Source organism: Chrysochloris asiatica, unplaced genomic scaffold (assembly GCF_000296735.1).
Source record: "Chrysochloris asiatica unplaced genomic scaffold, ChrAsi1.0 scaffold00047, whole genome shotgun sequence".
NCBI lineage: Eukaryota > Metazoa > Chordata > Mammalia > Afrosoricida > Chrysochloridae > Chrysochloris > Chrysochloris asiatica.
Window position 1 is genome coordinate 11917965 of NW_006408565.1, and position 12593 is coordinate 11930557.

General features: G+C 46.8%; 1 protein-coding gene across 1 annotated transcript in view; it reads right to left on the reverse strand.

The window, feature by feature from the left end:
• Positions 1-464: 464 nt before the first annotated feature.
• Positions 465-12593, reverse strand: part of MAN1C1 (mannosidase, alpha, class 1C, member 1) — a 207165-nt gene continuing 195036 nt past the window's right edge. The window contains exons 9-11 of the mRNA XM_006862276.1: positions 8919-9138; positions 1663-1835; positions 465-584 (exon numbers count right to left, since the gene is read on the reverse strand). Coding sequence (XP_006862338.1) covers positions 465-584; positions 1663-1835; positions 8919-9138 — 513 coding nt within the window. The remainder of the gene's footprint in view (positions 585-1662; positions 1836-8918; positions 9139-12593) is intronic.

Here is a 12593-nt window from a genome sequence, read left to right on the forward strand (position 1 = left end):
TTTCTACCGGAAACTCTGCACTATCCTAAGGGGTGCAGCACAAAGGGCTTGCTTTGGGGAACAACAAGGAAAGACGCTGCAGAGCCTGGTGTTGGTAACACGTACCAGGCAGGTGCCTCAGCGCATTGTATTCTCAGCATCTGATTACTAGTCATTTTTCATGAGTGAGGGCAAAGTTTCAGAGAACTGAAGTAACCTGAGGAAACGGTTTACAGAACTGAAGTTCTAACCAGCACAGAGCTCATACTTAGGGGGCTGGATGCCAACCCAACCTGTCTCCTGTCCAAGACTCATGCTCTTGAGGAGAGAAAGTGTCCTGGGGGTGTAATCCAGTGGCCCTCAGTCTCTCCTTGTGAGCCCAGTTCTGTGACTACAGAACTGCCTGCTGGTGAGAAGGGAGGAAGACGGACCCATCTCCTACACCCCCCCTGCACCCCTGGGACTGCTCATGGACAAAGCCCGACTCACTTCAATGTCTCTGCTAGGAAGAAACTCTGTTGCTTGTTGTCATGGTTGGGGATGCTGCTGTAGACATCTTGGATCCCAGAAAAGCCTCCTTCCGTCCGACAGAATTTCTCCAAGGCCTGAGGAAAGGGAAGGCCGCCTATAGTGTGGGCAGAGCAGAGGCCCCCCAGGACTTGGCCTGCATGAAGCCCCTTACCCTGGTTTGTCTGCCTATTCTGATGAATAATGTGCCCACAATGGTAAAGGAGACAAAGGCAGGCCACTGCTCAAGTTCATGGGCTGAGACTTGTGGCATGGACTCTGGACACCTCCAAGAGTCTCTATAGAGACATGGTCCCTGGGCCAGAGGCAGGTGGGCTACCAGGCTGCCTACATTTTTGTCTATAAATGTATTTTGCATATACATGCAATTTTTAGACATTGAGGGTCTGTAGAATGGGTCCAGGAGCACAAACCAATAGCCCCTTGAAGGTCAAGAACCAAGATCTCAGAGAAGCGGGTAGTCTCAAGCCAACACACTTGCTTGCTGGGTCCTGGGGACCATAGTGACTTCTGAGTTTGTTCCTCTCCTAGGGACAGTCTGCCTCATGGAGGTGGTCCTGCTCGTCACCCAGAAAGCTGGGACCAGGCTGTGAGGACAGGTGCAGCTCAGTGACCACTCATGGACCTTCTGGAACCTCCAAAGCTGCCTCTGACATCAAGTCCAAAGAGGGCCAGGAGAGTTCTGGCTGGGGGTCTGGGGACTGAGGAGAGAGGATGTGCTAAGAGGGTGTGTGGAGGAGAGACTTGGGGACAGGGCCTCTCTGGGGTCGGGTGGCTGGGCCTTGATTGGCTTTGGGAAGAGAAGGGAGGAGAGGAGACCTCAATACCAGGCTGTCCAGGCTCCAGGGTCTGGAAAGGATTTGTTGGGAAAAGACTAGCTGTACTGTGCTCTGGCTTTGCCTGGCTGCCCCTGCTTGGGCTCCTCTAAGATTACCCCAAACTCAAAGGCTGTGTGCCCTCAAGGCTGACTAAGGCAGCATGAGTCTCTGACCAGCTCTGTCCCCCAGAAGTCTCTGTGCAGTTCAGGTCTCTTGGCTCTGTGACCCCAACCTTGATCCTCTGTACTTTGAACCTCACCCAAATGTCAATCTGCCTTGGACCCTGCCTGTGAATTCTCAGGGGTGCCTACCTCTCCTGCCCCCTGGGCTCACTCACCATCACCACTTCCCAGCCCCACTCCCTGTAGATGGGGTCGTGGGTCTGCCGCCACAGGTACATGTAGCTCTCCACCACCTCAGGCCGCAGGATGTAGTAGCTCTCACTCAGCTGGGTGGCCACTGCCTCTCTGCCAGAGTTGAACCAGAAGGCCTCGGGCCCGAGCTTGGTATCTGTGGGGATGTCCAACAGAGGGCCAGGGTCAGACTGCCCATCTCCTGCTTTTCATGATCTTGCTGCCCGTCCCCAAGAGAAATTTCAGTTGCTTAATGGTGACACTATAGGATCAGCACTGGATGGCAAACCACAAGGTAGACAGCTCAAACCCTCCAGCTTGCTCTTCTGAAACACCTTATATAGGGTGGCTATGAATCAGAACTGACTTCGTGGCACTTAACAACAACAATGGTTAATGAGGAGTCTTGGTGTGGCACTGTAGGATAAGCAATGGATCACAAGGTCAGTTTGAAATGAAAGATGATGGTTCAAACTCACCAATCACTCCTCAGAAACCCTATACAGGGTTGATATAAGTTGGATCTGAGATGGACAGCACTTAACGACAACAACAACAATGGTTAGTGATGGAAGGGCATAGGGTGGACCCTGTAGGAATGGGTTGGTGGGGAGGCTCCTGGGGCAAACACACACTTGCCCTCTGGGCCTAGGTTGGCCAAAGCAAGACCAATTTTGCATTCTGAGAATCGAGATGAACTACTCCACAATCTGGGAAGACAGAAGTTCAGGCCGTTTTCAGCCAAGAAAGAGTTCCAGGTTTAAACACACTTGGGGGTCAGTTGTTGTTGTTTGTTGTTAGGTGCCACCAAGTGTGTACCAACTCATAGGGACCCTATGCACAACAGAATAAAACACTGCCTGGTCCTGCCCCAACCTCACAATCATTGCTACGTTTAAGCCGATTACTGCTACCATTGTGCAAATCCATCTCATTGAGGGGTTTCCTCTTTTACCTGACCCTCTACTTGATATGGATACCAAACATGATATCCTTCTCCAGGGACTGGTCCCTCCTGACAATATGTCCGAAGCATGAGAGATGAAGTTTGGCTATCTGGCCTCCAAGGACCATTCTGGCTGCACTTCTTCCAACATAGATCAGTTGGTTCTTTTGGCAGCCCATGGCACTTTCAATATTCTCCTTCAACACCATAACTCAAATGCATCAATTCTTCTATGGTCTTCCTTATTCACTGTCCAACTTTCACACACCTATGAGGTTATTGAAAATACCATGGCTTGGGTCAGACATACCTTAGTCTTCAAATTGACATCTTTGCTCTTAAAACAGTTTTAAGAGGTCTTAAGCAGCAGATTTGCCTAACGCAATACATCATTTGATTTTTTGACTGCTGCTCCCATGAATGTTGATGGCTGATCCAAGCAAAATGAAGTCTTTAACAACTTAACTCTTTTCTCCATTTATCCTGATGTTGTTTATTGGTCCAGTGGTGAGGATTTTTTATTTTCTTTACATTGAGATGCAACTCATACTGAAGGTGGTGGTCTTGATCTTCATCAGTATTTTATGTCCTGTTCACTTTCAGCAAGCAAGATTGTATCATCTGCATATTATAGGTTGTCAATAAGTCTTCTTTCAATCCTGATACCACATTCTTCTTCATATAACCCAGCTTTTTTTTTTTTTTTTTTTAATTTGTGTGGTGAAAGAATACAACACTGGTTTCATAATTTTAAACTGTTTGGTATTCTTTATTTTATTTGAACAACTGCCTCTTGGTCTGTCTGTGTACAGACAGAGTTCATGAGTTCAACGAAATGTTCTGGAATACTCATTGTTGGCAATGTGTGTCCATAGTTAGTCATAATCTACATAATTGAAACCTTTGCATAGTCAATAAAGCACAAGTAAACACCTTTCTGGCATTCTCTGCTTTCAGCCAAAATCCATCTGACATCAGCAATGATATCCCTCATTTCATGTCCTCTTCTGAGTCTGACTTTGTCAATGTATGGTTACAGAGCTTTTTGAAATATCTTTAGAAAGATTTTACTTGCATGCTATATTAATGATTGTTGTTGTTGTTATGTGCCATGGAGCCGATTCCGATTCATAGTGACCCTGTACAGGGTTTCCAAGGCTTAAATCTTTATGGGAGCAGAAAGCCTCATCTTTCTTCCGCGGAACAGCTGGTAGTTTCATACTGCTGATCATGAGACTAGCAGCATGATTAGTAACCACTACGTACAGGGTCGCTATGGGTCGGAACTGACTCGATGGCACTTAACAACAACAACAACAACGCTACCAGAGATCCTTATATTAATGATTCTTATTGTTGTTGTTATGTGCCGTGGAGTCGGTTCCGACTCATAGCAACCCTGTACAGGCTTTCCGAGGCCGTAAATCTTTATGGGAGCAGAAAGCGTCATCTTTCTCCTGCGGAGCAGCTGGTAATTTCAAACTGCTGACCTTACAGTTCACAGCCCAATTCGTAACCACTACGGATAGCATCTGATAATTTCTGCATTCTATTGGGTCACCTCTCTTTGGAATGGATCTCTTCCAGTCAATTGGTCAGGTAGTTGTCTTCCAAATTTCTTGGCATAGATGGGCCGAGTACCTTCAGTGTGGCATCAGTTGTTGAGAGATTTCAATTTGTATTCCATTAATTCCCAGAGTCTTGTTCTTTGCCGATGCCTTCAATGTACTTGGACTTCTTCCTTCAGTATCATTGGCTCTTGATCATATATTCCCCCTTGAAATGGTTAACTATTGAATTGACCATTTCCTTTTGGTACAGTGCCTCTGTATATTCTTTCCATCTTCTTTTGATGCTTTCTGTATAGTTTGCCAATAGAATCCTTCAATATTGTAAGTTCAGACTTGGATTTTTGCTTTAGTTTCCTCAGGTTGAGAAATGCTGAGCATGTTCTTTCCATTTGGTTTTCTAACTCCAGGTCTTTGCACATGCCATTATTATATTTGACTTTGTCTTCTGTAGCTGAACTTTGTCATTTTCTGTTCAGCTTTTTTACCTCCTCGTTTCTTCCATTTGCTTTAGCATCTCTATGCTGGAGAGCAAGTTTCAGAGTTTCTTCTGACATCCATTTTAGTCTTTTCTCTCTTGCTTGTCTTCTTAGTGACCTTTTGCCTTCATCCTATATGATGTTCTTGATGTCATCCTGCAACTCTTCTGGTCTTCAGTCTTTAGTGTTTGATGCATCTGGTCTGTTCTTGAGATGATCCCTAAATTTAAGTGGGGTATGCTCAAGGTCATATTTTGGCTTTCTCGTGGACTTGTTTTAATTTTCTTCAGCTTTAGCTTGAACTTGCACGTGAGCAATTGATGATCTGTTCCACAGTCTGCCCCTGGCCTTGTTTTGGCGGATGATATGGAGCTTTTGCCCACAGATGTAGTCAATTTGATTTCTGTGTATTCCATCTGCTGAGGTCCATGTGTATAGTTTTCTTTTATGTTGTTTAAAAAAGGTATCTGCATGAAGAAGTCTTTGGTCTTGTAAAATTTTATCATGTGATCTCCTGCATTGTTTCTACCACAAAGGTCATGTTTTCCAACTACCGATCCTTCCTCTTTGTTTCCAATCTTTGCAGTCCAAACACCAGTAATGATCAATACATCTTGACTGTATGTTTGCTCAATTTCAGACTGAAGAAATTGGTAGAATTCTTCATTTTTATCATCACTGGCTTTAGTGGTTGGTGTGTAAATTTGAATAATAATGGTATTAACTGGTCTTCCCTATAAGCACATAGATAATTATGTGATCACAGACAGCATTATACTTCAAGATAGATTTTTGAAATGTTCTTTTTGATGATGAATGTGATACCATTCCTCTTCAATTTGTCATTCCCTGCATAGTAAATCATATGGTTGTCAGATTCAAAATGACCAATACAAGTTCATTTCAGCTTACTAGTGCCTAGGACATCGATGTGTATATATTCTATTTCATTTTCGACAATTTCCAATTTTATGATATTCATACTTGGTACATTCCATGTTCTGGTTATTAATGGATGTTTACAGCTGTTTCTCTTCATTTTGAGATGTGCTCCATCAGCAAATGAACATCCTGAAGGCTTTACTCCATTCTCTCATCATGATCAACTCTGCTTTGAGGAGGCAGCTCTTTCCCAATTGTATTTTGAGTGCCTTCCAACCTGAGGGACTCATCTTCTGGCACTACATCTGACAATATTCTTTAGCTCTTCATCATGTTTCAATGTTCAATATTCTGGTGTTGACAGTGTTTCTCTGCTATTCATAAGATTTTCAGTGACTAAATATTTGGACGTAGTTTGTCTCTCCTTCTTCCTGTTCTGTCTTCATCTAGAAAATCGACTAAAACCTGTCCACTGTGGGTGACCCTGCTGGTGTTTAAAATACCTAGGCCAGCAGATTAAACAAAATAAACTGATCTCATGTCTTCACATCTATCAGGCCCTTCAACATGCAAATGTATCATGACCCTCATCCATGGCTCCCCTTTCTTAGGGACTGCTTCAGATCTCTCCCTGAACCAGACTCCCAGAGTTCAATTTGTGGGAACTACTGAGGTGAAGATGAGGAAAGACTTGCCCAGTAATGCACCCCAACACAGGCAGAGGGAGCTGAGGAAAGAAGGCCTGGTGAGATTTAGTTTTTGTCTTTTTGTTGTTTTGGTTTTGGGCACTTTGCTGCCACTCCTGTTTTCTGTGTGAAGACAATTATAGCTCCCCCTGCAGCCAGGATTTTAAACACTGCTAGGTGTCAGCAGTTCGAAACTACCAGCTGTTCCATGGGAGAAAGATGAGGCTTTCTGCTCCCATAAAGATTTGCAGCCTCGGAAACCCTGTGCAGGGTCACTATGAGTCAGAACCGACTCCACGGTACTTAACAACAACAAGGTGCTTTAGGCAGAGTCCTGGTGTTGCTCTGTGGGCTAATGCATCAGATTGCAAAGTGATTTGAACTGCAAGGTTGGTGGTTCAAGCTCACTAGCTGCTTCTTGGAAACCCTACACTATGGGTTGGAATTGACAACGGCACTTAACAACTATAACAAGCTGCTTTAGGCAAATCTGCTGCACAGACCTTTTTAAAGCGTTGAAGAGCAAAGATGTCAGCTTGAAGACTAAGGTACACCTGACCCAAGCCTTGGTATTTTCAATAATCTCATATGCATATGAAAGCTGGACAGTGAATAAGGAAGACCGTTAGAAGAATTGATGCTTTTGAGTTATGGTATTGGAGGAGAATATTGAAAGTACCATGGGCTGCCAAAAGAACCAACAGATCTGTGTTGGAAGAAGTGCAGCCAGAGTGCTCCTTGGAGGCCAGGATGGCCAAACTTCATCTCTCATACTTCAGACATATTGTCAGGAGGGACCAGTCGCTGGAGAAGGATATCATGTTTGGTAAGGTAGAGGGTGAGAGAAAAAGAGGAAGGCCCCCAGCGAGATGGACTGGCAAAGTGGCAGCATCAATGGGCTCAAGTGTGGCAACGGTTGTGAGGTTGGCCCAGGACCGGGCAGTGTTTCGCTCTGTTGTGCATAGGGTCGCTATGAGTTGGTACCAACTTGATGGCACCTAACAACAACAGGTGCTTTGCAGACAATATTTCAGGTCCTTCATAAATGTTTTTGTGCTAAGGTAGATTTTATTTTCTTTCCTGCATGTGGAAACTGAGGATCAGAGAGGGTAAGTCATTTGTCCAAGGTAACACAAGGAGTCTGATTGAGTTGGGATGTGACCTTGGATCTGATCCCGTTTCCCTGTGGTCTCTCCCTTTCCCTCCTGAGTCTGACAATCTAGGTTCAAAATTTAGGGGGTGTGGATCAGAACTTCTAACTGTAGTACCTGGTCATCCTCTCTAGCTCAGTTGTGTGCCCAGCTCTGGGCCTAGTGGGTGTCCACCCTCCCTCCTGGGAGGCTCTATGTTGCTTTTCCTTGAGATGGGGACTAAAGCTTGGGGGGATGTCCTATTTATTATGTAGGGGATTATGGGACAGGGATGATCTAGACCTAGTCCCTTCACCCTTCTCAAGTGGCACAGCCGCTAGTGAGGTTTGCCAAACTGCTAATGGGTTGAGGGCAGCAGTGACGGTTGCAGCCGTCAGTGGGACAAGCCAGGCTGCTGAGAACAATATGCTCTGTTAAGTGGGCTGTCTTTTATGGTCTGGGCTGATTGTCTCTGACAAATAGCGAGCTCGTTATTAGTCCTCAGATTTCCTGTTTGTTTCTGGTCTTGGCCGAACGGGCTCTTTGAAGGGAAGGGAAGGGAAGGGAAGGGAAGGTCAGCTTTAAGTACCTGTTGCAAACTACGGGCTTCCTACAAACAGCTCCAGGAGAACCAGATTGGATTGGAGCCAACAGAACCGTGTCTGTGGTGGGCCTGGCAGGTGGGTGCTAACACGTGCTTCCTGTGATGTTGGTTATAGCCTGTGGACCAAGTGCTTTCCTGCAGGACCCTCCACCTCACCTCAGAGACCCACGATACTGTTCCCATTGAACAGATTAGAAAATAGAGGCCACCCTGCTGGTGATTGGTCAGAGTGCATTAGAGCCAGCAGGAATCTCCTGGGGCCACTGTGGGGGCAGAGATTTTCCTGAAGACTGCTGTTTACAGAGGCAGCATGCAATGTGGGACTGGGCATTAGAAGACCTGGGCTCTATTCTAGTTCAGACTTAGCTACTCATGTGCAGTGTGACTTTGGCTACACCACTTCCCCTCTCTGGGCTGACTCAGTGTCCCCATGTGCAGAATGAGGAGTTGGGGTCCTGCCCTTGCACATGACTGGTAATTCTGCAGTGAGTGCTGGGTGGGGACGATGAAGCAGCTCTCAGGTACTTTGGTGGTCTGAGCTCAGCAGGATGGTGAGACCCACTAGGTGGAGAGGTGCCAGTGGGGAAAGAACAGGGCAGGGGTGGAGGTCTGAGGGTGCAGGGACTGGAGGACCCCCCAATGGACTGCTCATATAGGACCTTGGCCAAGTCATGTCTAAGCATCCATTTCCTCACCCATGTTAAGAGACCCAGCCATGGTGGGTGCCAACTGTCACATAGCGCCAACACACGTGCAATACTCAGGAAGCACTGTGACTGCTTTTAGCTTAAACTACGTTTTCTTGTATGGAGAGTGTCCCACATTTGGGCTCTACATAATTTCCAAGGGGAATTCCCTTCACTCCCTGCTGCTCTGTTGGGCTTTCCAGTTCCTCCTGTGTCTAGCCTCAGTCTCTCCTGCTGCCCCATCCCTTGACCGGATTACCTGAGCGGGCGTATGACTCATGGCACGTCTTGGTGATCTGGGCTGCAAGTTCTCGGTAGTGGGCCCTCTTTTCTTCCTTGGCATCCTCAGCGCCGAGGGAGATCATGCCCCCTGAGAAACAGGCCAGGTGGCCCATCTTATGGTCCAGAATCCCCCCTCGCCACTCAGCAATGTAGGTCAGCCCCCCGGGAGAGACATTCAGCAAGTAGGTCTCTATTGCCTGGGAGCAGGGCAGGGGTTGGGCAGGGTGAGGGTGGGAGGGGATAGACAAAGGAGGGGGAAAAGGAGAAATGAGTATCATTGGAGAAGACAGCTGTCAGTGCAGCTCTGTCGAACCCAGCATCCAGCCACTACTGGTAGTGGTCCTGACAGGGCTGCTGGGCCTGCTGGGATACTCCCTAGGAGATTCTTTTACATCCAGGGTCTTCCTTTAGTCTTCCAGAATGATCCGCCTCCTCCATTACAACCTCTGCTAGGGGTGCTTTACAGGAAATCCAACTGACCCTGTAAACAGGCTCCACGAGTTCTAGGAAGCCCCCTAAACTGCATGGACCACTTTTGTGAATGTGCATTTTTCTGGGCAGAAGGTCTGGGTAAGTGATCTGATTTTTAAAAAGGGCACACAGATACCTATTTGACCTAGCCTTGATGGCTTGATAATCAGAACTTGACTAGAGGAAGATAAAAAAAAGAACAAAACAATTTTTTATAAAGGAAATCAGGGTAAATTGCTACAATTTTATGAACTTGACCTATACTCATAGAGGTAGTAGCTCTAAATACCAACAGAGAGGGAAGAAGGAGTCTTCACATCAAGTATCAATGCAATCCCCTCTGTACACAGGGCAGGTAAGGATGGGCAACTTAGACATTGGCTACCTAAAATAAGGGGGCGATAAAGGCACGAAGTGACTGGCTTACAAGGTTTCAAGAGGGAGTTTAGTTTAAGAATATGGGGAGGAAGAAAAGAGTCCCCACTGAATAGTTTTCATCTTGTCTAGATGGGTCTGGTGAAAAGAGATGGGGATAAGATTCATATGATTCAATAGTAATTGTTACCATGACTAATTGTGACTGTCACAATTGTAAAGGTAGAAGTTTTGTAACAAAACAGGGGAGTAGTTAATCTTACAGTCCAGAAACAGAGGACCCTAGGCCCATCAAGGGAGATAAGCACAAGCTGAACGAGAGACCTTATACAGAGAAACAAGCGACACCAGAGATGGAGGCAGAGATGGGGCCATGGAGACGGGGAGCAGCTGAGAACTCTAGATTCATGGGAAGAGAGGGACTAAGAGCTGGCTTCCGGGAGGCAGAATTGCAGAATGTGCCCTTTGGTGGTGTAAATTATTATATACGCCTGAGTGTTTTAAAAAGAAAGAAAGAAAGAAAAGAGCTAAAGTGAAACTGATGGTACATGGAGGGGACTTTAATCATTGTAATGAAACAAGGTTTATGATTTGTTGGATGTAAAACTGATGATCTGCCCTGTAAACTTTCACTCAATCCACAATAAAAACCTTAAACAAAACAAACAAAAAGTATTCTAGTGTCAAATGTGCTTCCCTTGACTTTCTTGAATAAAAACATTGATGTTAAAAAAAAAAAAAAAAGACCCACAGAGCATGAAGAGCTGCTCTCCACAGGTACTTTATCATCTGTCTGCTCATCTGATGCTTTCAACTGGTAGGGAAACAGGTCCTAATGCCTTCACAGACTTGTCCCAGCCAGGCTACCCTGCCAGGCCCAGGACCAGGCCCTTACATGCCTGGAGCACGCTGCTTCCATGCCCAGTGGCTGCTCCACTTGGGTCCGAGGTTCCACAGACAGTGCCCCCAGGGTGCTGGGGGGCCATCAGGTGTTAGGTCACTGTACCCAGGAGGCCTGGAGACAGGATGTGAGTGCAGCAGCTATGTACACAGCCTTCAGGTCAGCCTCTGGGATGGACTGTGTGGTCTGATTCCCTAGCCAGGGACCTCTGAGACCCTGCCAGGCCTCCGCCTCCACTCTCGCCCCTCCAATCTGTTCTCTAGGGGAGTCTCTATGCTCTGTAAATCACAAGGCAGATTGTATCTTGTGCCTGTTTAAAACCCTTCAGCAGTTTTCAAGTATGCTTTGGAGAAAGTCCACAGGGCTTTTGAGACTCTGAACTATATCCTGAGGTTTAGCCCAATGCTGTAAACATTGCTCCTAGGGACAGACTCCCTTGGTTCAAATCCCATTCCTACCAGTTCCAAGCTGTGTGACCTTGGGCAGGATATATGTTCTCTCAACCTCAGTGTCCTTGTGTGTAAAATGGGAATAAGGGCATTACGTATTTCAGAGGTTCGCAAGGGCTAAACGCGGTGTGTCTACAGAACTTTGCATGTTTCTGGAATAAAAAGGGTACTTGGTAAATGTTGGCTATTGTAACTCCCGTCATGCCCTGGCCCCAGACACACTGGTCTCTTTTTATTCATGCATCACCCTGCCTGGCCGTCCTCCCATCAAATATTTCCTGAGGGTTAGCTCTGTGTGAGGTGCTGAGGATGCAGCTGTACCAAAGATGGACCACTCCTGAGTACAGAGACGGCAAATCAACTTCCCCCAAATCTCAACACACAAGGACTCTAACTGTGGCCAGCACAGTGAGAGGCCGAGATGGAGAGATGGTGGTAGGGGCCATACTCTGCGGAGCCAGGTCAGAGAAGGTCTTGGTGAAGGTGACAGTCACGCATTTCCTCCTGTCCACTGGCCCACCCTCCTGAGTCCTGTCCTGCCTGCCTACCCACCCTAGGTTAAACCTCAGGGTTAACCTCAGCCACTGCCGTGAAGAGGTCAGCCCTGTTACTGTCTTTATCATTCCACTTTCCTACCTGGTGTCCACTCCCACCCTGCGTCCATCCACACAGTTGAGCTGGTTTCTGCTGATGTCTCTATCCCAGAGCCGCCACGCCCACTGTAATGAAGGTGTTCAAACTAGATACCCCCCTGCTCTGTTTGCTCCTTTCCCCTTTTTTGGAAGGGCCTGGGGCTGGTGGGCTGGCTTCAGGACCCCCACCCAAGAGCAGATAAGGAACTTCAAGCCACCTGATCCAAATGGGGCAAGCACTGGGGAGGGTGGCTGTCTGGCTGCCTGGTAGGGGTCTGTTTTGGGCCAGCCTTGGCTCCTAGACAGAGCTGGATCAAAAGGATCTGCTGTTCATCACCAGGCATGCAGGTCCCGGAGAGGTTTCAGGTGAGTCCAGGTTGTAGAAACCTGGTTCCAAGTTACTAGGTGTCAGACATGGAGGTGGGGAGATCCTAGGCTACACCTCACCAAAGCAGAAAATCTGCCCCTTTCAGATCATCTCCCATATAAGTCAGAACCACTTCTATTTGCGGTTAACCTCAAACTGAGGAACTTTGGAGAAGAGATTATAGGCCAGTCTCTGAGAAGAAAATGAGACAAGCAGATGCAAAAGAGAAGATACAAGGTTTCTTAAAACACTAAGCAAAACACAAGACAGCACAGGTTGGCAGCCAACTGACGAGAGGCTGAAAACACAGCAAGAGAGCACAGAGCTGGGTGGGGAGTCACAAAGCTCGGCTTAAATCCCAGCTCTGCAATTTGAGAATTGGGTGACTCCACTTTTCTGAAGGGTTCTTTTCCTCATCTAAAAGTTAGGGATCATGATTCCTGGTGAAGATGGCCTG